General features: G+C 42.3%; 1 protein-coding gene across 2 annotated transcripts in view; it reads right to left on the bottom strand.

Annotated features, from left to right (window-relative positions):
- The window catches only part of SHISA6 (shisa family member 6), a 325,177-nt gene that overhangs the window by 180,575 nt on the left and 119,428 nt on the right, over positions 1-25,174 (bottom strand). For both annotated transcript variants that reach the window (XM_004058600.5, XM_004058602.5), the window contains exon 3: positions 4,088-4,183. In XM_004058600.5, the coding sequence (XP_004058648.2) occupies positions 4,088-4,183 (96 nt within the window). The remainder of the gene's footprint in view (positions 1-4,087; positions 4,184-25,174) is intronic.

The raw sequence follows: 25,174 nt of genomic DNA, 5'->3' as shown, positions 1-25,174 counted from the left end.
AAGGTAGTGCTATGTAACCTGGGGGGTTGGCCAACCACTGTGGGACCTTCTAGACAAAAATGAACACTCTACCAACAGGTGAGAGAGACAGTAGAGGCCTTTGAGGGATATGGAGCTCCCACAGGCAGAATTCTATGTTTTATAAGGTCTCACGTTCTCAATCCCACTAACAAAAGAATACGCATTTATTGCAGGCTTCCTTTGAGAGCATTTAATTACCCACGAACTATGGATCTTCTTACAAAGCAGACAGATCCATATGCATTCTTACCCCCAAGCCCTTGAAGTGGAAGAGCCCCCGCTGATGCTAGACGGTGCTTCTGTCTCCAAGCTGCCTCTAGAGCCTATAAAAAAGGGCTGACAGGGCTGGGCATGGTGGCTCATGCCTGTAATCCTAGCACTTTGAGAGGCTGAGATGGGCAGATCACCTGAGGTCAGGAGTTTGAGACTAGCCTGGCCAACATGGTGAAGCCCTGTCTCTACTAAAAATACAAAAATTAACCAGGCAAGGTGGCGCATGCCTGTAGTCCCAGCTACTTGGGAGGCTGAGGCAGAAGAATTGCTTGGACCCGGGAGACAGAGGTTGCAGTAAGCCACAATCGTGCCACTGCACTCCAGCCTAGGTGGCAGAGTGAGACTCCGTCTCAAAAAAAAAAAAAAAAAAAAAAAGGCTGACAGGACTGATGTCAACTAAGATTCCAATGAAGACTCCCATCTTCACTTAGAACAAGGACCATCCATGCTTGGCTCTTGGACAATCAGAGTCTGATTAGAAATACACATTAAATTAAGTGATCCGGGTTAGTAGGGCAATGGTATTACCTTGCAAAGCAGGTGTTGGCTACCCATTTAGTCCTGAGAGTCAAAATGGGGCAATGCAATGGCTAGATGCCACCAGGAGGCCTGAGGAAAATGTTGGATGAAGAGGGAAAAAGGAATAAAGGAAGAGGATCCAGAAAGAGAGTCAATGAAGTTGAAACAAAGGATAGAGAAATAAAACAAAGAGAATTAAACATACAAATGAAAGTGACCCCACATTAGATGTTTCTGAATTGTTCCCTTCCATGGGATATTTACATGGGGCCAGTTGCTTACAGCTAGCACTTAGAGTTGAACTTAGTTTGCTCTGAAGGAAGAGAGGATGGTTCCTTGCCCTTTTCCAGAGATCCCAGCTGTCCAGAGGACTAAAGAGTCCCTGACATTAGAAGGGAAGTTCAAGCCAGGTGTAGTGACTCAATCCCATAAACTCAGCACTTTGGGAGGGGAAGGTGGAAGGATCACTTGAGGCCAGGAGTTTGAGACCAGCCTGGGCAACATAGTGAGACCCTGTTTCTACAAAAATAAAAAAAAATTAAATTAGCTGAGCATGGGAGCATGCGCCTGTAGTCCCAGCTACTCAAGAGGCTGAAATGGAAGGATCACTTGAGCCCAGGAGTTCGAGGTTATAGTGAGCTATGATTGTGCCACTGTACTTCAGCCTGGGCAACAGAGTGAGACCCTGTCTCCCTCTCTCTCTCTCTCTAAAAAACGGAATCTCCATTTCTGAAGTCTGCCTGCACCCACTACCCCCAACCACCAACCTCAAACCCAGATTCTTTGTTCTTGAAACTTTAGCTGTTCTCTAAATAGGGAAATACACACAAGGTACATTCCTGGAAAGAGAAGGTGTCAGAAGCCTTGGTAGAGAAGGGAACGGGGAGAAAAATATGGCACAAATAGTGAATGGGGAGAACAAGCAATGCATGCACAGGAGGGGCAGGTGGTGCCACAGAACAAATTAAGATGGGAAATAAGGAGCATCAGACACAGCACAGCCCCACAGGCATGGGCAGGGGAGGGTCTCCTGGATGCCCCCAGCAGCAGTGACTGAAAGAACAGACGGGGATTGGGAATCACCTTTATGTGGCTCTGATGGAGTCCAGTTCATTTGGAAGCAGTTTAACGTCCACTATTGGATAAATGCATGATCTGCCTCCCCTATGGCTTGGATCCTCTCTCTTTCCACTGTCGTCCTCTTTTATCCTGCTGTACTCAGACTGGCCTCCTTTCTACTTCCCCAATTCCCACCTTATTGGAGAGGCCTTCCCTGGGAAGAGCAGCTTCCTGCCACTGCACTCCCTGCTGCCGGCTTTAATTTTTCTCCGTGCACTTATTGTCAATAATTTATTTTGTCTGTTTCCCCCAGTGGAATGTGAGTTCTGTAAGGAACTCCATAAACTCCATATCTTCTAAATATTGCTTAGCACATAGCAGGCCTCATTAAATATTTGTTGAAAGAAAGCATGAACCCAAAGCCATCATATTTATTATACGTATAAAGAGTTCTGTTGGTTGAAGTGTTGGGTGTTTTGGGTTGGACCACCTATAAGAGTAAGGGGTAAGGGAAAGGGTGGGGAACCACTGCAGTGGAGAAACCTCCCTAACAGTTGCCGTGTTCTGTTTGGAAATCCATATTTCCACCTCTGCTCCAAGGTTTGTAGGCTTGTGGTAGCTGGCCTCCGAATTGGCCCCCAACAATCCTCGGCTCCTGATATTCATACCTCAGTGTAGTTCCCATCCACTCAGAATAAGATATTGCAAAAGTAATGGCGTGCAACTGATAGGATTGGTCATCAAAGACGCTGTGTCTTCTGTCTTTCTCTTTCTCTGATTACCCACCCTGAGGAAATCCAGGCACCATGCAGTGAAGACACTCAGCTACCCAGGGAGAGAATGTCATGGGGAGGAACTGAAGCTTCTTGCCAACATCCAGCACCATGTCAGTGAAGTGTCTTGGAGGCAGATCCTCCAGCCCTAGTCAAGCCTTCAGAGGAGGCAGCCCTGCCTGACGTGGTGATGGCAACCTCATTAGACTCCAAGCCCAAAGCACTCAGGTTCCCAACCCACAGGAACTATGTGAGATAACGGATGTTTATTACTGTTTTAAAACGCTAAGTTTGAGAGTAAATTGTCTCACAGTGCTAGGTAATAATCACAAAGTGGATGATGTGGGGACCAGCAATCCCAGGTTTGAGTTAATAGACTATGGCCCAGAATGTATCTTTTAGTGAGTAAATGTGAAGTCCATTTCCCATTCTGGAGATAGCTGGTCTCAGTTTGATTCTGCAACTCTTAGTAGCCACAAATGCCACCTGTATCCTCGATAAACTTTATTTAGACACAAATAGACACAACAGAAAATACATACACAGATACAGATTTTTTTTTCTCTATAGGATGAACAAACATCACATAAGGAATTTAAAAAGTAGATGCATGGAATGTAAGAAAATATTGCACAGTTCCTTGTTTACTCACACAAGACACGTATCTCAGGGGAAGACAGGGATACACTATCCCTACAACAGAATTCACATTTGATCTATAACAGCACACAGGTGTTGGGATGGTAATTAAAGGAGTTAGGGATCCAGTGACTCTTGATGTGACAGAATGCTCACAACACTCGTAGGACCTTGTTTAAACAAAAGACAGAATTGAGGAGGAGTCCATGCCCCCTGCACAGATGCTCTGCAAGCTGTCAGCTAGGTTGTAAAGCAGCTCAGCAGAAACTCTAGGTTAGCTTTCATCTTGAGGCTTGAAGGTCTGCATAACCTTCTACCTTTGTGTCCACATCATAGAGTGTTTATGGAGACACACTTAGGATGCTGAAACTCTCCACATGCACACCGGCTTAGATACCACAGTACAGAACGTTGACATTGGTTTATAAAATGCAGCTTTCAAAAGGAAAAGGAATAATAGCCAAGAGGCGAACACACACATTGCAAATGCTGCTACATCCACTGGCAGTTTTCCACCACACTCCCTGTGGTCCCCTCCCACAAGGAGCCGCCGGCATCTGTGTCCCCACCATGGGTGGAGCGGGATGGGTGTCTCTTGGAAGTCTATCGCCCTCTAAAGTCACACCTGTGACCTCCTGGTAACTCCTGTCAGAAGCCACGCATGTCACCAGGACAAGCTGCCATGGAACCACCCCACTTATTCCTGTCCCAGACAAGCCTCTGGCCTCCACACCATCTTCTCATTTCAGATGGGGTTCCCTAGGCAACCTCTGTATTTTAGTAAAAAATGGTTTCCACTGTACCCTTGGTGTGTCCTCTTCCTAATGTGACAAATCCAGATGAGATGAAGTTATGGAGATCAGGTCCTCCACTTCGGTAAGCATCCTTCCCATAATGCCCTGCAAGAAGATGGGGCAGAATTACCTGGCACATCCACGACACCAACATGGAAGACAAGCGCAGCTGCATCTCACCCAACAGTGATGGCGTGCATGTTTTCAAACCAGCAGCTAAGTCAGAAGGTGGAGGCAGCCAAGAATATATATACACATACATATAAAATATATATTATATATGAAAAATATATATATTACTGAATATATATACATATACACATATATAATTATATATACATATTATACACATATGTGTGTATATATTAGTATATATACTTATATATATATCTAGTATATTAGTATATATACACACATATATGTATATAAAACTGTGCAACAAAGAACAAAGTCCTGGGAACATTACATTACATTGAAAGTATAGGAGAACAAAGGAGATACACGGCTTGATTTTGGCATTTCTGGCTGAGCGCAAGGTACACCAGAACCTTAGTCTATTTGTCCCACCACCCTTTCCTTTATCTCACCTTCCCTCTGTCTCTTCCATCCATTATTCATTTGTTTTCTCTTTCTAATGTTTATGAATCATACCACAACCTGTGGGACTACAGCTCGTGACTTCAGAGAAATCCGACAGCAGCTGAGGCTGACAAATAGAATGGTGGTTACAAAATACTGAGAAAATATATACGTGCTTCGCTTCTTTAACTTTATGCAGCAGACATTATCCCCTGCCTGCCTAATGCAGAGATCTACCTGTGGTTTTGTGGGGAGGAAAAGACAGAGGGCAGGTTAGGATTGTGGATAGAAATTCAAAGAGAACCAAGTTAATGTTCTACTTCTGACATTCAAAATAGGATTTTGCAGTACACTTGAAATACAGGCATTGTAAAAAAAGAAAGGCCTCCCTAAATGCCCTCCTAAAGTATGTACATGTGAAAAAACCATTTCTTTCATGTTACCAAAAGAGTGTATTAAAAATCGTACGTATAACTATAACAATGCACAGGCCTACTTCAGATATAATGTTAAGTTTAAAAATGGACAGAAACGGTTCATTAAATAGAATCACAGTGCTGTAAAAATTCAAACCAGTGCGTGCATGTGCGCACACACACACACACACACACACATAAGATAGAAAAAAAGCACACAAACATATCAAAGACAAATGTCTTTGGATAGTAGGAACATGAGTGCTATCTCTTCTGTCTTTTCAGCTTTTCTATATTTTCCAAGTGTTTTTTCCATATGAATATGTAATTTGTCTCATATAAATAGGTAAAATAAATGCCTAATGGGAAAATTTATGAAAATATAAAGACAACGCAAAGCATGATTTTTCGTAATGCCACTTTCTGGATCAGTAGATTGCAATCCTGGGTCTGTGCTGGAATCGGAGTTGGGGGACAAGGAGGAGAGCATTAGAACAGACAGCTAATGCACGTGGGGCTTAAAACCTAGACGACGGGTTGACCGGTACAGCAAACCACCTTGGCACATGTTTACCTGTGTAACAAACCTGCACGTTCTGCACAGGTATGCTGAAACTTAAAGTGAAATTTTTTAAAAATGCAGACCCTCAGACTCAACTCCAGAGATTCTGATTCAATTGCGTGGGGTCCGGGCTTAGGCAGGTATATTTTTAAAGCACTCTCTAGTGATTCTAATGTGCCACCGGAAATGAGAACCACTGCCTTAGTGTAAATGGAGGAACAACTAAGCTCAGTTTATTCAGGTGACTTCAATGAAAACCTCTTAGGCACCCAGCTCTACCCATAATTTACGTTCAGGGCTTCAGCACTCTTCCTCCGAAGAGTGGAGTCTAGCTCCATTCCCTCCCTCTTACCCCAGATCTCAAACCTGAGAGTGCCTCAGCATAGCCAGGAGAGCTTAAAACAGGTGCTGGGCACCACTCCCAGAGTTTCTGATTCAGAAGATCCAGGAGAGGGCTCAAGAGTCTGCACTTCTATCAAGTCTCCTGGTGATGCGGATGCCGCTGTTTTGGGGACCACACTCTGAGAAGTAATGCCTTCGTCCATCAGGAACAGGAGAATCTTGCCACTGTTTCCCTCACACCCTCCCTTCTGGAATAAGTTACCTCCTTCCTTAGGGCACACAGCTTTCCAGGAGGAGCATTCTTGCTGTAAAATACTGTGGCCACAACCCTCACTTTTATAGAACAGAATTATTAGGCTGGGGGTGGTGGTTCATGCCTGTAACCCCAGCACTTTGGGAAAAAAGAAAAAATGCTGGGGCATAATGAGGCAGCACCAAGAGCATTTGAAAGGAGTAAAGAATTCTTTGGTCAAATCAGTTTGGAGAATGTTGAGTTCAATGAAATGAAAAGCTACATAAAAACCAAGTCTAGGGACTTCTCACAAGGCAGTGATCACTGAACTGTCCATGAAGCTTTTATGTTTTTCAAAGCTATCCATTGGGACACTTTTTGGGAAAGCTGCTCATGAGACTGAGGTGGAAAAAGCACAATGACAGTTTCAGCTTTCACTTGAACTGTGGTTCTCAAAGTTGAGCGTGCACCACACTCTCTTGGATGGCACAGATCGCAGGGTCCCGGCTCCAGAATCCCGGATTTAGTAGGTCAGAGGAGAGGCCTGACAATTTCCATTCCTAACAAGTTCCCAGATGATGCTAATAATGCTCTTAGGTCCAAGGACAACTCTTCATGAACCACTGTGTTTGGATCAGTGATAGGTCAGTCTTCTGCTGGACCCAGGGTCAAGGTCTAGAATGATCTGCATTCTCTGTAGCCTCCAAAGTTTAATATGAACCAGGGCAGCATGAAGAGAAGAAGGGCTGGTTAAAAGGGAAGCCCCAGGCCGGGCGCAGTGGCTCACGTCTGTAATCCCAGCACTTTGGAAGGCCGAGGTGGGTGGATCATGAGGTCAGGGGATCGAGACCATCTTGGCTAACATGGCAAAACCCCGTCTTTACTAAAAATACAAAAAAATGAGCCAAGTGTGGTGGCACGGGCCTGTAGTCCCAGCTACTCGGGAAGCTGAGGCCTGAGGCAGGAGAACTGCTTGAACCTGGGAGGTGGAGGTTGCAGTGAGCTCAGATCGCACCACTGTACTCCAGGCCGGGCAACAGAGCGAGACGTCTCAAAACAAACAAACAAACAAAAAAAACCGTGAAGCCCCATGCAGGCAGACAGAAGACAAGGGAGTCAGTGCCTCTTCTTTTCCTTGGTGATGCATAGAGTTAATGGGTTGATGATATGAACTCATGATTATATGAGTGGGTATCATAGGATTTGTTAGCTGTAACACAAAGAACCACCCCCTTCCTTGTCCTGCAGTCTCTGCCCATCTGCCACTTATCAGGGTAAGAGGACAAAAGAGGGCAAACTTTGACCAAATTGCAGTTCAAGAGAAACAACCATGTATATCCAGCAGAGCTCTGAACAGAAGTAAGCCAAAGTTCCGTGAAGCATAAGCACTTCCATGTCACAGGACGGACAGACACACAGTCCACAGCCAGGGACCAGGATGGTTTCAGGTTTCAGAGCATGCCTTCCACCACCTGCTGAACTGAATGGTGCAAATCAGCATCCTGGTGATGTCTATACCTCCAGTTCTGCCACTGCCCCCTCACCTTCACCACTGACAGCCCTCCCTAAAGCAACAAAGATTTTATTTTAGCTCAGTCACTGCCCAGGCTGCTTCGACCTCCCGTCAGAACTCCATGCCTTTCCCAAATCTCAGCACAATTCAGAAGTCCTAGAGACAGCAGCAACGGACAACTGTCCCCAGGCAGGAGGCAGATTCAAGCTAAAGAGAGGACCATGGCTGGGCTCCTGGAGTGTGTGATGTGGCTGACTCTGAAAAGCAAGCAAGCGGAGGGAAAGTTTCTCTGTGAAACAGATTTGCTGTAAGGAAAGGAGGGAAAAAAATGAGATAATATCCAAATGGTGATCTCTGTAAAGACTTAACAGAATTTTGCATCTGTGAGATTAGACCAACAGCCATTAAGGGGGAAACAAACTGATCAGGACAGTTTGCCTCGGGTTGCAGATCTGGACTAGAGAACGGATACACAAGGAAACTGATAAAGGAGAGTCCAATGAGAGAAAGGCACTGGGTACTCAGAGGGGAAGGACAAAGAGATAAAAACTGTGGGAGAAAAGACACGGCACAGAGGACAACTTTAGGAGTCATATCTATTTAAAATAAGACTCCCAGAGGAGAGACAAAAGGGAGAGTTCAGAAGCAATAATTACAAGTTAATAGTTTTTCTTTTTTTCTGAACAGATTGGAAGACTTTAGTCTTTAGATCAAAAGAAATAATCAAGTACCAGATTACGCATTAAAAGGGACCGATATCTAGATATACCCTGGTGAAATGCCATTTTAAAAAATAAAGGAGAAAACTCAAGCCAACATCATAAAACACAAAACCTACAGAAAGTGCAGCAACGTTTTTAAGAATTTTGACCCCTTCATTTTTGTAGAGGCGGGACAGTATACTGGTGGAGGGACACTCTATCTGGAAATGACTGACAAGATTCAAACCTCTGTGTGTCTGTGTCCTCAAATGCAAAATGAAAACAATGATGATGCCCATTTCATATTATATATGTTACATATAATATGAATTATACATGTGTTATATATAATATGAATACACACAGCATTTAGAACAGTAGTACTAGTATTACTTAAGTACTACTATTACTACTATTTAAGTACTAGTATTAAGTGCTAGTACTATTACTATTTAAGTGCTACTAGTATTATTTAGGATAAGAGCTTGCTATTATTTTTGAATGAAGATGTTTTGATTCCATTCCTCTACCTAAAAATTCACTGAAAATAATGAAAAGAAAGGAGAATAGAAAAGCTTTCTTCACAAAAAAGTCCAGACTTTTCACTAAATAGGGGAAAAATATACAAACATAAACATACATGCAAATATACACAAAAACACATACACAGAAATCAAGTCAAGGACTAATAAGCTAAATACAAAAAAAAGCACACACTAAAAACTGTCACATAAGAATCAGAGAGAATATGTTAATGATCTCAGAGTAAGAATTTTTAAACAAGACTCAAGTCAAAAACTAGAGAGAAAACAAAAAAAATTTTAAACTGTGGTACATCAAAAGCAGTCATGAAACTACAAGTCAAAGAATAAAAATGTATATTTACATTACTTTCTAGAGCCCGTAAATAACTTCACATTAATAAGAAAGTAAACAACCCAATTAAAAAAATAGGGAAAAGAAATGCATAGGCGACTCAAAGGAGAGAAAACCCAAAGGGCAAATACACATAAAGTAGCGTTCAATCTCACAAGTAATAGGGAAATTCAAATTAAAACCATAATGAGGTATCATTTCACACTCAATAGACTAGCAAAAATTAAAATGCCTGAGCCTACTGACATGAATAAGCAGAAACAAGAACTCATGTACATTTCTGGGAGTGTAAATTGGTTCAACTGCTTTGAAAAGAACTTTGGCAATGGCTAATAAAGTTGAATGTGGATATAGCAGGAAACTGGCCACTCTACTACTAGGTATATAACCTAGATAAATCCTCACACGTGCATAACGAGATAGGCACCAGCATGTTCACTGCAATATTGTTTGTAATACCGACAATTAGGGAAAAGAATCTATCTTCCCAGCCAGAGAAAAGTCATAAGTAGTGGTGTACTCACACAATGTATTCTTATACAGTACAAATGAAATGTAATGAAATTAAATGAACCAGAGCTCTAAATATCAGCATGGATGGTTCTGTGATAATGATGAATGCACAAAGCAAACAAGAAAAGCAGGATGACATGACACAGAGAGAGTTTTAAAATATGCAACATAACACATGTTGTTTAAGGATGCGTGCATATGTAGTATTATACAGATACAAAGAAATTCATTGAAATGATAGAGATTTTAATATAACAGATAATTCTGTAGGTAACAAGAAAAATGTAATTGAGAAAAAGTATAAAAGGTACTTCTCTGTTTCATTTCCTATGCTGGGTAGCTGGAGACGTGCTTGACAATTAAACAATTTTTTGTTTTATTTGTTTATAATCTAGATAAATGATGGATGGATAGATGGATAGACTGACTGGCGGCTTTTGGTTAAGTGGCTGTTACCTGAGGGTTTTATTCATTGCCAAATTATCCTTTAAGAATAAAGGCCACAAAGAGTGTCCCGTTTTAAGAACTCAGGGACTAAAATACCCACGAGTCACCATAGATGGGAGAATTAAAATAGACCTGATGAAAAAATCCGCCAAGAAAGAAAAAAAAACTCTAGAATTTCTAAAAACATGAATGTATTTATATGTAATCTTCAAGCAGTACACAAATCCCAAATTCATTAAGAAAAGATTGGCAAACTAGATTACACATTTTTAAGCATTTAACCAGTTATCTTTATTGACAGAAATAAAGTTAAATGATACTGGAGTTGCCCCAGAAAATCTGGTGTAAAAACAGGGTAATAAAAGTACACTGTGGTCATGAAATAAAACCGAAAGTAGCTTGAGGGGTGGGGGAGCAATTCTCCATCTTTACAGCCTGCTTGAAATGCATTATGTGCCCTCAGAACAGGCACAGAGCTGGCCTCTGACAAGCTGAGAGGGAGCTTGAATGGTGCTTAGGCCCTTCTGTACAACCATGCACGGCTGAAACTCTCTACGGAAAAATATACCACAGACAAAAGATAAAACACATACTATACCCCACTGACACACTTTCAATACATGAGATAAAGGCCTTTTCCCTTTGTTTACAAAAAACTCCAGCATGTCAATAATGAAAAGGCACACAGGTACAAACAAACGAACAAATAATAACAAGAAAAAACACATTAAAAATATACAAAAACTGAAAAAAAAGAAAAGCAATAGGTAGTACCCCACTACACACAGAAAGAAAATGTTTTAAAAGGCTAATGGATATTTAAAAATATGATTAACCTTAACTCCCAATTAAGAAAACACAAAGCAAAATATAAGATACCTTTTCAGAAAACCAATCAGTTTGGCAAAACTGAAGAATCTGATGATACCCAGTGCCAGGAGAATGGGCACCTCATTCCCACTGGTGGGAGTGAAAATCAGTAGTGCCAATTTGAGGGGCATGCCTTTGACCTATTTTCTGCTGCTAGAAATTTACCTTACATACATGCCCTCAAAATTTTCCATAATATCTCAACCAGGCTAGACAGTGCAGGATTCATTGCAAATAGTTTCTGCCAGTGAGGGACTTAATAAACTGGAATCCAACATCCATGATGGAATACTATGCAGCTGTTAAAAAGAAGGAGGCAGAGCTCTATGTGCTGGTAGGAAGGTTTCCAAGATACAGAAAGTTGAAAAAACAACAACAAAAAAGCAAGACCCAGAGCAATGCTTATGTATGACTTCTTTTATATAAATAACAATAAAAAGAATACATACAAAGAAAATATCTATAGGTCCATTCCAGGTATGATGATTTATACCAACAATAATTTTTTTCTGGAAATAATCATGAACACAATCTATTAAAACTTTCTTTCCTTTGAGGAGAGGGGTGGGGCTGATGGGAGGGAGGCATTTGCCTTTGATTTTTATTATTTTCTTTAATTTTTGAATATTCTAAACGTGTTATTTTAATTTTTGTAATATTTAGAGTTTATCTGGGATTATAAAGTGGGCTCATGGGCCATTTTTTTTTTCTCTGTACTTTTTAATTTGAAAACAACAACAACAAAAACCTAATAACGTTATTTTATAAAAAGAAGTACAAGGGCCAGGAAACGAGAGGGGCCACTTTTCCATGTGTAAATGACAAGGCATTTATCAAACACAGATACTAATACCTAACCTCACAGGAGGGCAGTGAGGATTAAATGAGATTCTGTGTATAAAGTGCTTCGTCTAATACTCTGCACAAATAAGCCCTCAATAAATGGGAGTTGCTCTTTGCATTAAGACCACAGTTTTCCTCTTTCCCATGTACCTCCCTGGGGTCCTCTTACCCTGCGTGTGCCTCAAGTTGACCTCAGGCCAGAAAGAGTCAAGGGAAAAGGGAGCTGGAGAGAGCCCGGGGTTTGCTCTCTGGCCTGAGGGCTCCTTCCCTGAGGAAGCCCCAGGGCTCCTTCCAGTTCCCAAGAACACACAACCCTGACTATACAATGAGAAGGGGGCTGGGAGCCAGGAGACCTGTGTTCCTCTCTGCATTAACTTTTTGCTGAACTAACAAGGCAGCTTCTGAGCTTGCTCTTACCGAGGTAAACCGGGGCAGGCCAGGTCTAACTGGAGATTGCACTGACACTAGCTAGTGCAAAAATCTCCAGAGAGCAGCAACTGGGGATGTGCTATTTCATGTGACAATTCTAGTGCTTGCTCACATAAGCCCATGAAGACTGTGTCCTCCAGAGTCTGTGCAGAGTTAGAAGAGCTGTTGGCAAATACTCTGGGCACCCCAAAGATCTCTTCTCTGGTTGTCTTCCCTCTGCCTACACTGCTGCTGGGGGAAACAAAGGGGACCACTGCTAAGTGCCTAGCCCATCAGGTGAATGCAAGGTGTCCACAGATGGGAAGGCTCAGGATAAACCATCCCAGCTTGTCAGAACCATTCAGGGACCACCTTACCCGACACTCTCACTGGACTAAAGAAGTATAAACCCAAAGAGGGTGAGTAGTGGCATTCTCAAGGTCACAAAGGCATTTAGTCTTGGAAACAGAAACGCATACTCTTGACTCCCAAGATGGTGCTTTCATCCTGTCATCTGCCCTAAGAGAAAGCAGAAGGTCTCATCAGATACGGAAGCTTGAGGAGCACAGGCAAGATGGGGTGGGGACTAAGAACCTAGAATGCAGCTTGATAGCCATCCAAAGAGTGGGTGGATCCTCCCGAAAGCAGTTCGTAAGCAAACCTCTTTCGATTCAACTAAATGTCCCCCAAATCATCATTTTGTTGGTTTGGATTTTGTTTTTAAACTGGTGCTTTGTGTTTGAAACCAGAAACAAAGAAACAAACAAAAACGTGAATATGTGATCCACGGACGTCTCCAGCTGAGACCAAGAGCAAAGAAGGGGAGGGTCAAGGGCAAACTGTAGGTCAACTCACCCGTTGTAATTGAGGAGCTCCACTATGGGGTCTCCTGTATATTATATAGGCTTTCAGGTAAGATATCATCTTAAGAAAGTTACATGGCTAAAAATACAGTGTTTGAAAACCATACCTCTCATGTATCCTAACTATTTGCCACAGGGATGAGGGAGAGGAGTGCTTGATGGTGGTGATCTTAAGAGGTTTTAGAGGGGCTAAACCCTCTGCTTACTCCCTGCCATCAAGATAAAGTCAGAGAATGTTGCAACAGAAAGAGTCTTCAAGGTCACCTTTTCTCGCCCCTCTATTTGCTAATGAGGAAACTAGAGCTAGGGAAGGATAGTAAACAGTCCAAGGTCATGGAGGTGTTGACTGTTAAGTGGGGACTAAAGTCAGTGTCTTTGATTTCCCAGCCCTGGGCACTTTCAATGCGCCTAGCAGCCCACAGTCTGCTCTGTGTTGGAGAAAACAACGCAAAAGGCTGAGTTCTATTTCAGGGGACCCCAGCGCGCCATTTATTTTCTCCTCAGATATGCTGGCTGTAATCCCCTTGGAAAGATGCCCAGAGCTTAACCAAATTCTTGTCTCTGACTGGTCAGCATCCCAGAGCTGTTGCATTGTCATAAGCAGGACCCTGGCCAAGACAAACCCTGAAAAGAGCCGGGCAGAAGAGGCAAACGATGTGGTGCTCTGCAGGGAGGAACAACTCTTTCTTTGTACCCAGCGTCTTATGAGAATACAGGTTAGACCTCATGGCTCTATTAAGAAATGAAGGAATTGTCAGTTTCCTCTTGTCACCCTGCAGATGCACGGTGTGTTAGCCCATGGGGCAACTGAGACCTGCTTTCCTCTCTGTTTCTTGACTTTTTCTCACATTCTGCAAAAACACTGAGCGTCCTATGAGTGAATCCAAATGAATGAGTTTTAACTAAATGATCCTGAGAAACTGCCACCGTCTTAGGATAATTTTATCATGTGCCTTTGGACTGAGACATTGGTGATGAATGCCTTTTAACATCTAGAGGAAAATGTGTGGAGAAAATATTGACATTCTCTATTTGCCAAAAGAGTTAAGTCTCAGAGAGGTTAAATAATTACACAAAGTCACAAAGTGACTAAGCTGTGATTTAGGATGGACTCTAAATTCCCTGTCTTTCTATGCTGGGAGTTCCTTTCATTCCACCATACTTGCAAAAAAAGCTAAGCCTGAAGTGCCAAATGGCCCTAGGCATATCTCAGTAACACAGAGGTGATAAAAGCATAGACTTCCAATAAGTCTATCTGGTTCTGGGACTAGCTGTGTGGCTCTGGATGAACCATTCATGCTTTCTAAGTTATCTTCATCTGTAAAATGGGAATGGTGCCTCGCTCATGAGGAAGGGATGAAGATTAAATTAAGTACAATAATTCGGCCGGGTTCGGTGGCCCATGCCTGTAATCCCAGCACTTTGGAAGGCTGAGGCGGGCGGATCACGAAGTCAGGAGTTTGAGACCACCCTGACCAACATAGTGAAACCCTGTCTCTACTAAAAATACAAAAATTAGCTGGGCATGGTGGCACGCGCCTATAATCCCAGCTACTCAGGAGGCTGAGGCAGGAGAATCACTTGAACCTGGGAGGCAGAGGTTGCAGTGAGTCAAGATTGTGCCACTGCACTCCAGCCTAGGCGACAGAGCAAGACTCTGTCTCAAAAAATAAATAAATAAATAAATAACCGAACAAACGAAAAACAAAAAAAACCCAACAATTCATATAAAGCACAGTGCCCCTTACAGTTATTTGATAAATGGTTACTATCATTACTAGTACTACTACTATTACTACTAGAAGAGCAAAACTCAAGTATACTGAATATTTCAAAATACTCCAGGGAGAAAGTCAAGGAAGAGTCTTAAGTCCAAAATTATTCAAAGCTCCAGGAAGGACTCTTCTCTACCCCATACTTCTGGGAGAGTATCAGTTTTCATGCTGGTAACGTCATGGTTTAGGGCACTCACTGCGATTCTCCTGAATGTGCTTTGGAAAAAACAGACCTGCTAATTAAGATTAGTAGGAGAAAACACTGAAACTCAGCTCATCTCACCTCCAAAAGGAAGCGCTCCATCTCACACCTGCCTGCACTGGTTCCTCTGTGATTCTGTGATCCCTGTCTTGCTCCTGACATGCTGGGAAATTTCATGTTTGTGTGGGTTGGACCATGTCCTTGGCTCTGAGACAGAATTTGCTTGGACACACGAGTCTTGTACTGTATTGTCCAAATGTAGTCACATGTATAGAGCGTCTTGTGGGATTTTGTCATCTATTGTCTCTGATTCTTTGGAAAAGTGGGTCACGTGAGTGACTTGGGGTTAGATTAATTCAACTTTGGGAAGATGATGGAACTATAAGCACTCTAGGTGGGGGAGCTGCCTGGCCAGCATCTGCTCAAGGGACCACACCTCTTCCCAAGCACATAAGAGAGAACTTTCCAACCCAGAGCAAAATAAACAATTGGAGAGGGAGAAAATTTGAGGGGCTAAACTATTTTTCAGACTGTAATTCCCAGTAGGAAGGTGATTTCATTTGCAGACTGTTACACCCTGAGCCTTGCTTGCCTCCTTATCCAGTTGTGTTGGCATGGTCCATCCTCAGCATCCTCAGCCTCCATCTCATTCCATGCATTCACTCAGCAAAACCGCCAGTGGTGAGAGCCCACCAGCTACATCTAGTAGATGTGGGACTTTAGATGTAAAGGGCTTAGAACAGCGCCTGGGGTGTGTTCACCAATATCACTCTGACTGCCCAGGGTCTCTTAGAATTGAGAACCACAAGTTTCAAAGGGCCCCTCACCTCTTGGGAATTGTGCTTTCCTTCCCTGGAATGTTGGTTCTTCCAATTCCCAAATGTTTTTTATAGTTTCTGCTGTTCCTGAAACCTCCAGTGTTCCCTGTTCTCTGTGCCCTTCAACTCATGACCTTGCCTCATCGGAAAGGAACTCTGTTGTTCACAGGGAATTTACAACCATCCCCTTTCTCTGTCCTCCCTGCTATGAAAGTGAGTCCAATGTCCTTGTTCCAAGCATGGCCTATCCCTTTTTATCATCTCAAGGACTTAGCTCCTGAAATTCTCCCTCTCCTCCTCAGTCATCAATTTCTCTCCCTCAGTGGGCTCATTCATACTGAAACTTCTCAACTCTTATGACTTTACATGTTCTATTCTCCCTTCACCCCATTCCCCTAGCCAAGTCACCGTCCCATTTCTCCACTGTCCTTCTCTATGAAATGACAAGAGTTGCTGATAGTAACTTTCTTTGCCTCACAGTTTGACCTCAGTTCCCTCTTGCCCATCCTGTAGGTCTGTCTGTCCATCTCTCCTTTCCGTTCTTCTTATCACCTTATCCGTTCTTCTTATCACCATAAATCCTTCTCATATGGATTAAAGTCCAACCTAATTCAGTATGACCTCATCTTAACTTGATTATATCTGCCAAAATCCTGATCTCAAGTAAGGTTCAGCAATTCAGACTTCAACATATCTTTTATGGGGGTACAATTTAACCCATGACAATGGCCAAAAGAAAACTTTATTCCTGCAACCCTCCACATACACCGTTTCTCCTCCAATCTTTCTTGTCATTGCTTCCTCTGTTCTAGAGCCTTTATTCCTCTCTTCATCTTCTCCTCCCTATCATCAGCAAGGCCCATCAGGATGATTTGCAAGCTTCATTTCACATCCACCCACTCTTCTCCATCTGTCCTGCCACCTCCCAGGAGTGCTGCCACCATCCCTCATCTGACCTGCTACAGCAGGAGGACTGAGCTTCCTGCTTCCACTCCTTACCCACGTCCATTGACTCTCTAGATTCTCTGCATAACACACAGAAAAGTCTTCTCCTAAAAATAGACATCTGCTCATTCTATGCCTCTCCTTAAAATCTTCCAAGGCGTTATATTACACTTAACATACAAATGTAGGCTGGGCACAGTGGCTCATGCCTGTAATCCCAGCACTTTCTGAGGCCAAGGCAAGAGGATCACTTGAGCTCAGGCCCTTGAGACCTGCCTGGGCAACAAGGCGAAACCCCATCTCTACAAAAAATTAGCTGGGCATGGTGGCATGTGCCTGTAGTCCCAGCTACTCAGGAGGCTTAGGTGGGAGGATCACCTGAGCCAAGGAGGTGGAGGTTGCAGTGAGCCAAGATCCTGTCACTGCACTCCACCCTGGGTGACAGAATGAGATCTTGTCTCAAAAATATACATATATACAAATGTAAAATAATCTACAGGACATTACACACCATGGCCCTGCCAGCTTCCCTCCCTCACACCACTTTTCCCTTGGCTCCCTACAGCCATAGCAAATTCCTTCTGTTTTTCTAGCATTCCCAGCTTACGCCTGTCTTATATCCTTTGCACTTGCAGTTCCCTCTTCCTGGAACTCTCTGTCCTCAGATGTTTGTAAACCTAGATTCTTGTTAATCATTTAGATTTTTATTGTAAGGCTTGCCTCCTGAGAGAGACTTTCTCTAATCACCCAATCTACTGTAGGCTCCCCAACATTCTCTATCACATTACTGTATTTTCATCAAGGGCATGTATCATTCTATAAAACTATCTTGTTCACCTACTTGGTTATTGTTTATTGTCCATCTCCCTTCTTAAAGCTCCCACAAGAGGGATATCCTGTACCTAGAGCAGTGCTGGGCACATAGGATATATCTGTTGATAGTTGCCAATGGATTAACGGACTAAATGAACTTCTTCTCCCAATATTATTAAATTCCTGTCAACTGTCTAAGAAAACTTTATAACATAAAAATATAACTTTAAAAATAATTTGGCTGAGTGCAGTGGCTCACGCCTGTAATCCTAGCATTTTGGGAGGCCAAGGCAGGTGGGTCACTTGAGGTCAGGAGCTTGAGACCAGCCTGGCCAACATGGTAAAACCCCATCTCTACTAAAAATACAAAAATTAGCTGGATGTGGTGGCGAGTGCCTGTGATCTCAGCTACTTGGGAGGCTGAGGCAAGAGAATCGCTTGAATCTGGGAGGCAGAGGTTGCAGTGAGCCGAGATTGTGCCACTGCACTCCAGCCTGGGTAACAGAGTGAGACTCCAACTCAAATAATAATAATAATAATAATTTCAACCAATAATATCCTTATATGTAGGACAACCTTAATAGAATAAGGGATTTCTTTACTTGAATAATAACAATTGCAGTAGTAATAATAATAATGATAATAACAGCTATAATAGTTATTATTTAATACTAAGAGTATTTATGAGCGAGAGCCTCTGCTTTGTAATCACTACCTCATTTAATCTTCAGAAAACTTCTTGAGGTGGGCAAGAATATCCTTTATATTATAGGTGAGGAAACTTGAGTCTCAGAGTGTTTAGGTTTCTTGTTCCCCTTCACTTACCTCATGAATAGAAGACCTAGGGCTCAAATACAGATTTTTCATGGCTTCAAGAAAGTCCACACTTTTAACTGTAATGTAATACCACCTTACACTCACCAGAATGGCTAAAATTTAAAAGACTGGCAATACCAAATGTTGGTGAGGATGTGGAGCAACTGGAACTCTCATACACGGCTGGTGGGAATGCAAAATGATAAACCACTTTGAAAAGCTTGTTGGTAGTTTGTTCTGAAGATAAAATATTTCCATTCTATATTCCAGCAATTCCAAATCTAAAAATTTACCCAGGAGAAATGAATATATGTCCGTCAATTGACATGTGCAAGAATATTTATTGCAGCTTTATTTAAAATAGTAAAAGAATTGAAAATAGCCAGAATGTCCATCAAATGGTGATTGAATAAATAGGCTGTGGCATATTTACAATATACCACATAAATACTTATGTGAAATACTTATGTGAAAAATTATGTGAAATACTTCAAAAAGTGTGAACTGATGACAGATGTAACAATATGGGTAACTCTCACTAATATAACGTTAAGTGAAAGCCAAACACACAAAAAAATGCATGTCACATGGCTTCATCTGTATGAAGACCAAGACCAAAGTTCTTTTGAAAGAAGCTCAAAAAACAAGCAAACAAAAATTAGGCCAAGCTATTTGATAATGACAGAAGTCAGAATAGTAGCTACCTCTGGGGGTTAAATTTAGACTGGAGAGGAACATGAAGGAAACTTATGGGGTGATGGAAACGTTCTTTATTTTTTTTCTAGGTGCTGGATAAGGGGGAGATGGATAGTTGAATAGATAGGAAAAATCCATTAAGTTATATACACAAGATTAATACACTTTATGTATTTTAGTATTTAGGTTTACCTGTTGCAGGGCAGGCGAGTCACCAAATTGGGGTTTAGCTGGGGAAGATTCTTAGCGTTGCTCAGGAAAGAATTCAAGAGCAAGCTGGTGGTAGAAGGAAACAGCTTTATTGAGGTGGCAGTGCTCCAGCTCTGTGACTGCTCCTGCAGAGCAGGGCTACTCCTTAAGCAGTGCGCTGAGAGTAGCACCTCAGGAGCAGTTCTGCAGTCAGATTTATATCCACTTTTAATTACATGCAAATTAAGGGGCAAGCTACTCAGAAACTTCTGGAAAAGGGGAGGTAACTTCCAGGTCACTGCCATGGAAAGGGGCAGTAACCTCCGGGTGTTGTCACGGCAATAGCAAACTGTCATGGCACTGGTGGGCCTGTCTTATGGAGAAGAGCTTTCAGTGCCTCTTCCCTGTTTCAGCCAGTCTTCAAGCTGGTCTGAAGTCGAGTCCCACCTCCTACCTCAATACCTTAATCTTAAAAATCCATCCTTTAAATTCTTGCATTAAACTTTTATTTGCACCCCAACTATAACAAGAGGAAGGCAACTGTTCTTATTTCTTTAAATGCTTGCACTCAATTAGGTTTATAATCCAGAGACCACCAGAACTGAAAGGAAAACTAGAAACCACCAATATTTACTCTTTCAGTAGAAAACTGAGAAAACAAATCTGGAAAAAGAAAGTGCCTTGTAAAACAGTGTTTACAAAGGGCAAGACTAGTCTAATTCCATCTATTTCCTACCTCCAAGTCTGGTTAATGTTCTTTCCTTTCCACAACACTGCTCAAAAATATAGTCTTTGTCACTCTTCTGCAAGCAAGACTATTCTCAGAGATTGGGAATGTGACACCAGGAGAGTTGACCCCATAAGAATAAACAGGCCAGCAGGTTTTCTTAGGAAAAAAAAAAAAGAAATGTACCCTGGAGCTGGCCAGGAAGGAATGGAGAAAGGATTCCTGGTGAAGAATGTTGAGTGGAAAGAGTTCAGAGCAGAGGCATTAGCTCTGCTTCTAATAAAGCTGTAGTTTCTGAGCAGGCTCACAAGGATGAGAAATGAGGGAAAGACACTGCACCAGAAAGTGGACTGGACATGCTAGGAGGCAGAGGGCATCCATCTCAGCAGTGGGCCTGAAGACATTTATTCCACTAATAAACTCAGTGCAACAGTTGACAAGGAGTTTAAGGTTCAGAACTCCTTCTAACAGAGCAATTTAAGTAAAAAGAATTGGTTTCACGGAAAGGTAAAGAAAGTCAGGCTAAAACCAGAAGACGTGTGATAAATCTCTGGGTTTAGGAGGCCTCTGATCCAAAGCGAGGGCAAATATTAATAAAATGGTCACCACTTTGGATATGGCGCTAGACTGCAAGCTTTACATAAAATCTCATTTAATTGAACATTTAAAACAACCTTACATAAGATGTATTAATTACCTTCATATGGCACATGAGAAAATTAAATCTTCCTCATTTTAGAAATTTGGTCCAAAACCACACCACCAGTAATATAAGCAGCAAGGATTTCAGCAAAGCTTAGTTTTATTCCAAAGGCTGTGGTCTTTCGGGAGCATCGGGCTGCCATTAGAAATCAAGATGTATTATATTTCAAGGAAGTGAAATTGGTAGAAGCATCAGAAAGCAGGTCGACAGAGATTACATTCAAAAGAACTGGCCTGGCCAGGCACAGTGGCTCAGGCCTGTTAATCTCAATGCTTTGGGAGGCTGAGGCGGGTAGATCACTTGAGGCCAGGAGTTTGAGACCTGCTTGGACAACATAGTGAGCTCCTGTCTCTACAAAACTTAAAAAAAGAAATTAGCTGAGTGTTGTGATATGTGCCTGTAGTCCCAGCTACTCAGGAGGCTTGGGCAGGAGGATTGCTTGAGCCCAGGAATTTGAGACTGCCGTAAGCTATGATCATGCCTCTGTACTCCAGCCTGGGTGACAGAGTGAGACTGAGATTCTGTCTCTAAAAGAAAAACTAGGCCCAGGAATATGAACCCAGGAATGGAGATCTTAATGATGAGACAGTGCATCATGCTTAATGATGAGAAAATGAAAAGAATAATATGTCAAAAAACACCTGATTCTGGGCCTGGAAAACCCCTCGGTTGATCAAATGGCTATGGCTTGTAGTCTGTTCCCTCCATGAAACAGAGAGGAAAAAGGTCCCCTGAATCTGGATGGCTGTGAGCTGACCCCATCTCTGAGTATCCACAGCACAGTGCTTTATGGTACTGATAGAATTGCACCTCTGTTGTTATTATTGGTGAGCACATGTAATACTACTTACTGCGCAGCAAGGACCAAGTCCCACCTTTATTGCTACCCTGCAGCAAGCACAGTGCCTGGCACATGGTGTGTGCTCATTAATTGTTCATTGAATTAATTAACAAATACCCATATTCACATTCTAATGAATTGAAGCTCTGATCCCTGGAATGTTCATGTTTTATCTACACACAGGGAAGTGCTGAATGGTTGTTAACCAGCCACAAGGCCCCATCAACTGGGTAAGCAAAACATCTAAAACTGCTTTTGCCTCCAAGTCAATGCCTCCCCCTAAGTTACCCACTTAATTAACTCAGCTTTTCACTCACTTGGAGTTAAAGTCCATGGACACGCATTAGAGACAATATTCACTCACTCAGTAGGGAGCTGGGTGAGATTAACTTTATATTTCCTTTGGTGACAAAGTGGATCAAGTTCCTAGGTTCCACGATACCCTAAAAATTTTCTAAATTATTAAATGTAATTCAATTTATTTTTATTTAAAAATGCATGGCAATAGTACACACATTAGATATTGTGAAAGTGTAAATTCTCCTCAGACTAATTTACTAGCAGCTCTAAAACAATTCTAACGAAAACAATGTGTATATGAACTAAAAAGCAGAATAATTGAATCCAAAATCTATCTGGAAAAAAAAACTAATGTAGGGAAGAGACAAGACATTTTGAAAAAAGATTTAATAAAGGAGAATTCGTACTAGATATGACATAAGGCTATGATAATTAAACCCGTATAGCACTGACATAAGAATAGATAAATGGAACACACACACACACACACAAACAGGAAAAAAGATCATAGTAAACTTAAGGAATGAGAATATGATAAGGACGACATTCAAATCAGTGGAAAAAAAAAAAAACAAAGAGAAAAAGGAGTACTGGTGTTCTGTTTGAGAAAAACAAGAGTGACCTCAACAGTTTCTTTTACAGACATGTTAGGGTGCCTGCCACCCCATACACCCTTTTGGAAGCTCCACATTAATTTCCTGGGAAAGGTGTGGGCCTGGAGATTCTTTTTTTTTTTTTTTTAATTTTACTTTAAGTTCTAGGATACATGGGCGGAAAGTGAAGATTTGTTACACAGGTATACACGTGCCATGGTGATTTGCTGCACCTATCAACCTGTCATCTAGGTTTTAAGCCCCGCAGGCCTTAGGTATTTGTCCTAGTGCTCTCCCTTCCCTTGCGTCCTATCCCCGGACAGGCCCCGGTGTGTGATGTTCCCCGCCCTGTGTCCATGTGTTTTCTCTCTCTTTTTTTTTTTTTTTTTCCTTCTTGAGACAGAGTCTTGCTCTGTCGCCCAGGCTGGAGTGCAGTGGCACAGGCTCGGCTCACTGCAACATTCACTTCCTGGGTTCAAGCAATTCTCCTGCCTCAGCCTACCAAGTAGCTGGGATTACAGGCGCCTGCCACCACGCCCGGCTAATTTTTGTATTTTTGTAGTAGAGACAGGGTTTCACCATCTTGGCCAGGCTGGTCTTGAACTCCTGACCTCGTGATCCACCCGCCTCAGCCTCACAAAGTGCTGGGATTACAGGCGTGAGCCACCATGCCCGGCCCATGTGTTCTCATTGTTCAACTCCCACTTATGAGTGAGAACATGTGGCATTTGGTTTTCTGTTCCCATGTTAGTTTGTTGAGAATGATGGCTTCCAGCTTCATCCATGTCCCTGCAAAGGACATGAACTCATCCTTTTTATGGCTGCATAGTATTCCATGGTGTATATGTGCTACATTTTCTTGATCCGGTCTATCATTGATGGGCATCTGGGTTGGTTCCAAGTCTTTGCTATTGTAAATTGTGCTGCAATAAACATACATGTGCATGTGTCTTTATAGTAGAATGATTTATAATCCTTTGGGTATATACCCAGTAATGGGATTGCTGGGTCAAATGGTATTTTTGGTTCTAGATCCTTGAGGAATCATCACACTGTCTTCCACAATGGTTGAACTAATTTACACTCCCACCAACAGTGTAAAAGCATTCTTATTTCTGTAGGCCTGGAGATTCTTGTTTGTTTTTTGTTGTTGTCGCTTGTATCACATGACCCTCTCCCATTTCCCGGTGAGAACTGTTTGGGCCCAAACCAAACAGCAGACACAAAGAAAACCAATTCGTGGACAAGGGTGAACCAGTTTGTTTTTTCTTTCTCTCCCTCTCCAGATTATAAACTAAGAGTTCGAAATACTCTTGTCGGAGTATTTGCACCATTTAAAATCATGTAGAATTAGAGCTGGAGTCCCTGTCAAGACACTTCAAAGTCACATGCAATCCAGAGTTCTGTGAACTCCCAAACTGTGTGCAAGCCAAAAAACCTGGTCCAGAGAGAAGAGAGTTGATGCAGAGAGAGAGGCCAGAGAGGGAGATAGCTTGCCCAATGGTATATTTGCTCCTGGAAGGCCCAGCTGCCTCTGCAGCCATGAGATGTATTGTTGAAGAAGCTTCCTTTTGTCTGCAGTATTTTGACTGGGTTTGCATTCCTTGCAAACAAATATATTCTGAGTAAAGCATACACTATTTAAGAAAATATGGTTTAGTTATAGCCTTAAATTTAATAAGAAAAAAAGAGATGATAGAAGACAATTTTAAAAAGTGCTTTTTCTAATTGTGGGTGAGCAAGACATGCTTAAACATGACAGCAAGGAAGCAAGCAACAAAAAAGAGGACACATAGGTCAGATTTCACAAAAATTTTTAGAGGCCTATATGTCAAAAATCACCATGAATGTACACCCATGTTCACAGAAGCATTATTCTCAATAGCCAAAATGTAGAAGAAAGCCAAGTGTCCATCAATGAATGAATGGATAAATAAAATGTGGTATGTACATCACATGGAATAATATTCTGCCTGAAAAAGAAAGAAAACTCTGGGCTGGGCGTGGTAGCTCACCCCTGTAATCCCAACACTTTGGGAGGCCGAGGTGGGCAGATTGCTTTGAGCTCAGGAGTTCGAGACCAGCCTAGGCAACATGGTGAAACCCTGTCTCTACAAAAATACAAAACTTTGCCAGGCATCTGTAGTCCCAGCTACTTGGGATGTTGAAGCTGGAGAATCACCTGGGCCCGAGAAAGCAGAGGTTGCAGTGAGCCAAAATCATGCCCGCCACTGCACTCCAGCCTGGACAACAGAGTGAGACGTATTCTTTAAAAAAAAAAAAAGGAAATTCTGGCCAGGTGTGGTGGCTCACGTCTGTAATCCCAGCACTTTGGGAGGCCAAGGTGGGTGGATCATGAGGTCAGGAGATCGAGACCATCCTGGCTAACATGGTGAAACCCTGTCTCTACTAAAAATACAAAAAATTAACCAGGCATAGTGGCGGGCGCCTGTAGTCCCAGCCACTAGGGAGGCTGAGGCAGGAGAATGGCGTGAACCCAAGAGGCGGAGCTT

This window comes from Gorilla gorilla, chromosome 19, assembly GCF_029281585.2.
Source record: "Gorilla gorilla gorilla isolate KB3781 chromosome 19, NHGRI_mGorGor1-v2.1_pri, whole genome shotgun sequence".
Taxonomy (NCBI): domain Eukaryota; kingdom Metazoa; phylum Chordata; class Mammalia; order Primates; family Hominidae; genus Gorilla; species Gorilla gorilla.
The sequence above is the reverse complement of the archived record's forward strand: the minus strand, read 5'-3'. Positions and strand labels throughout refer to the sequence as shown.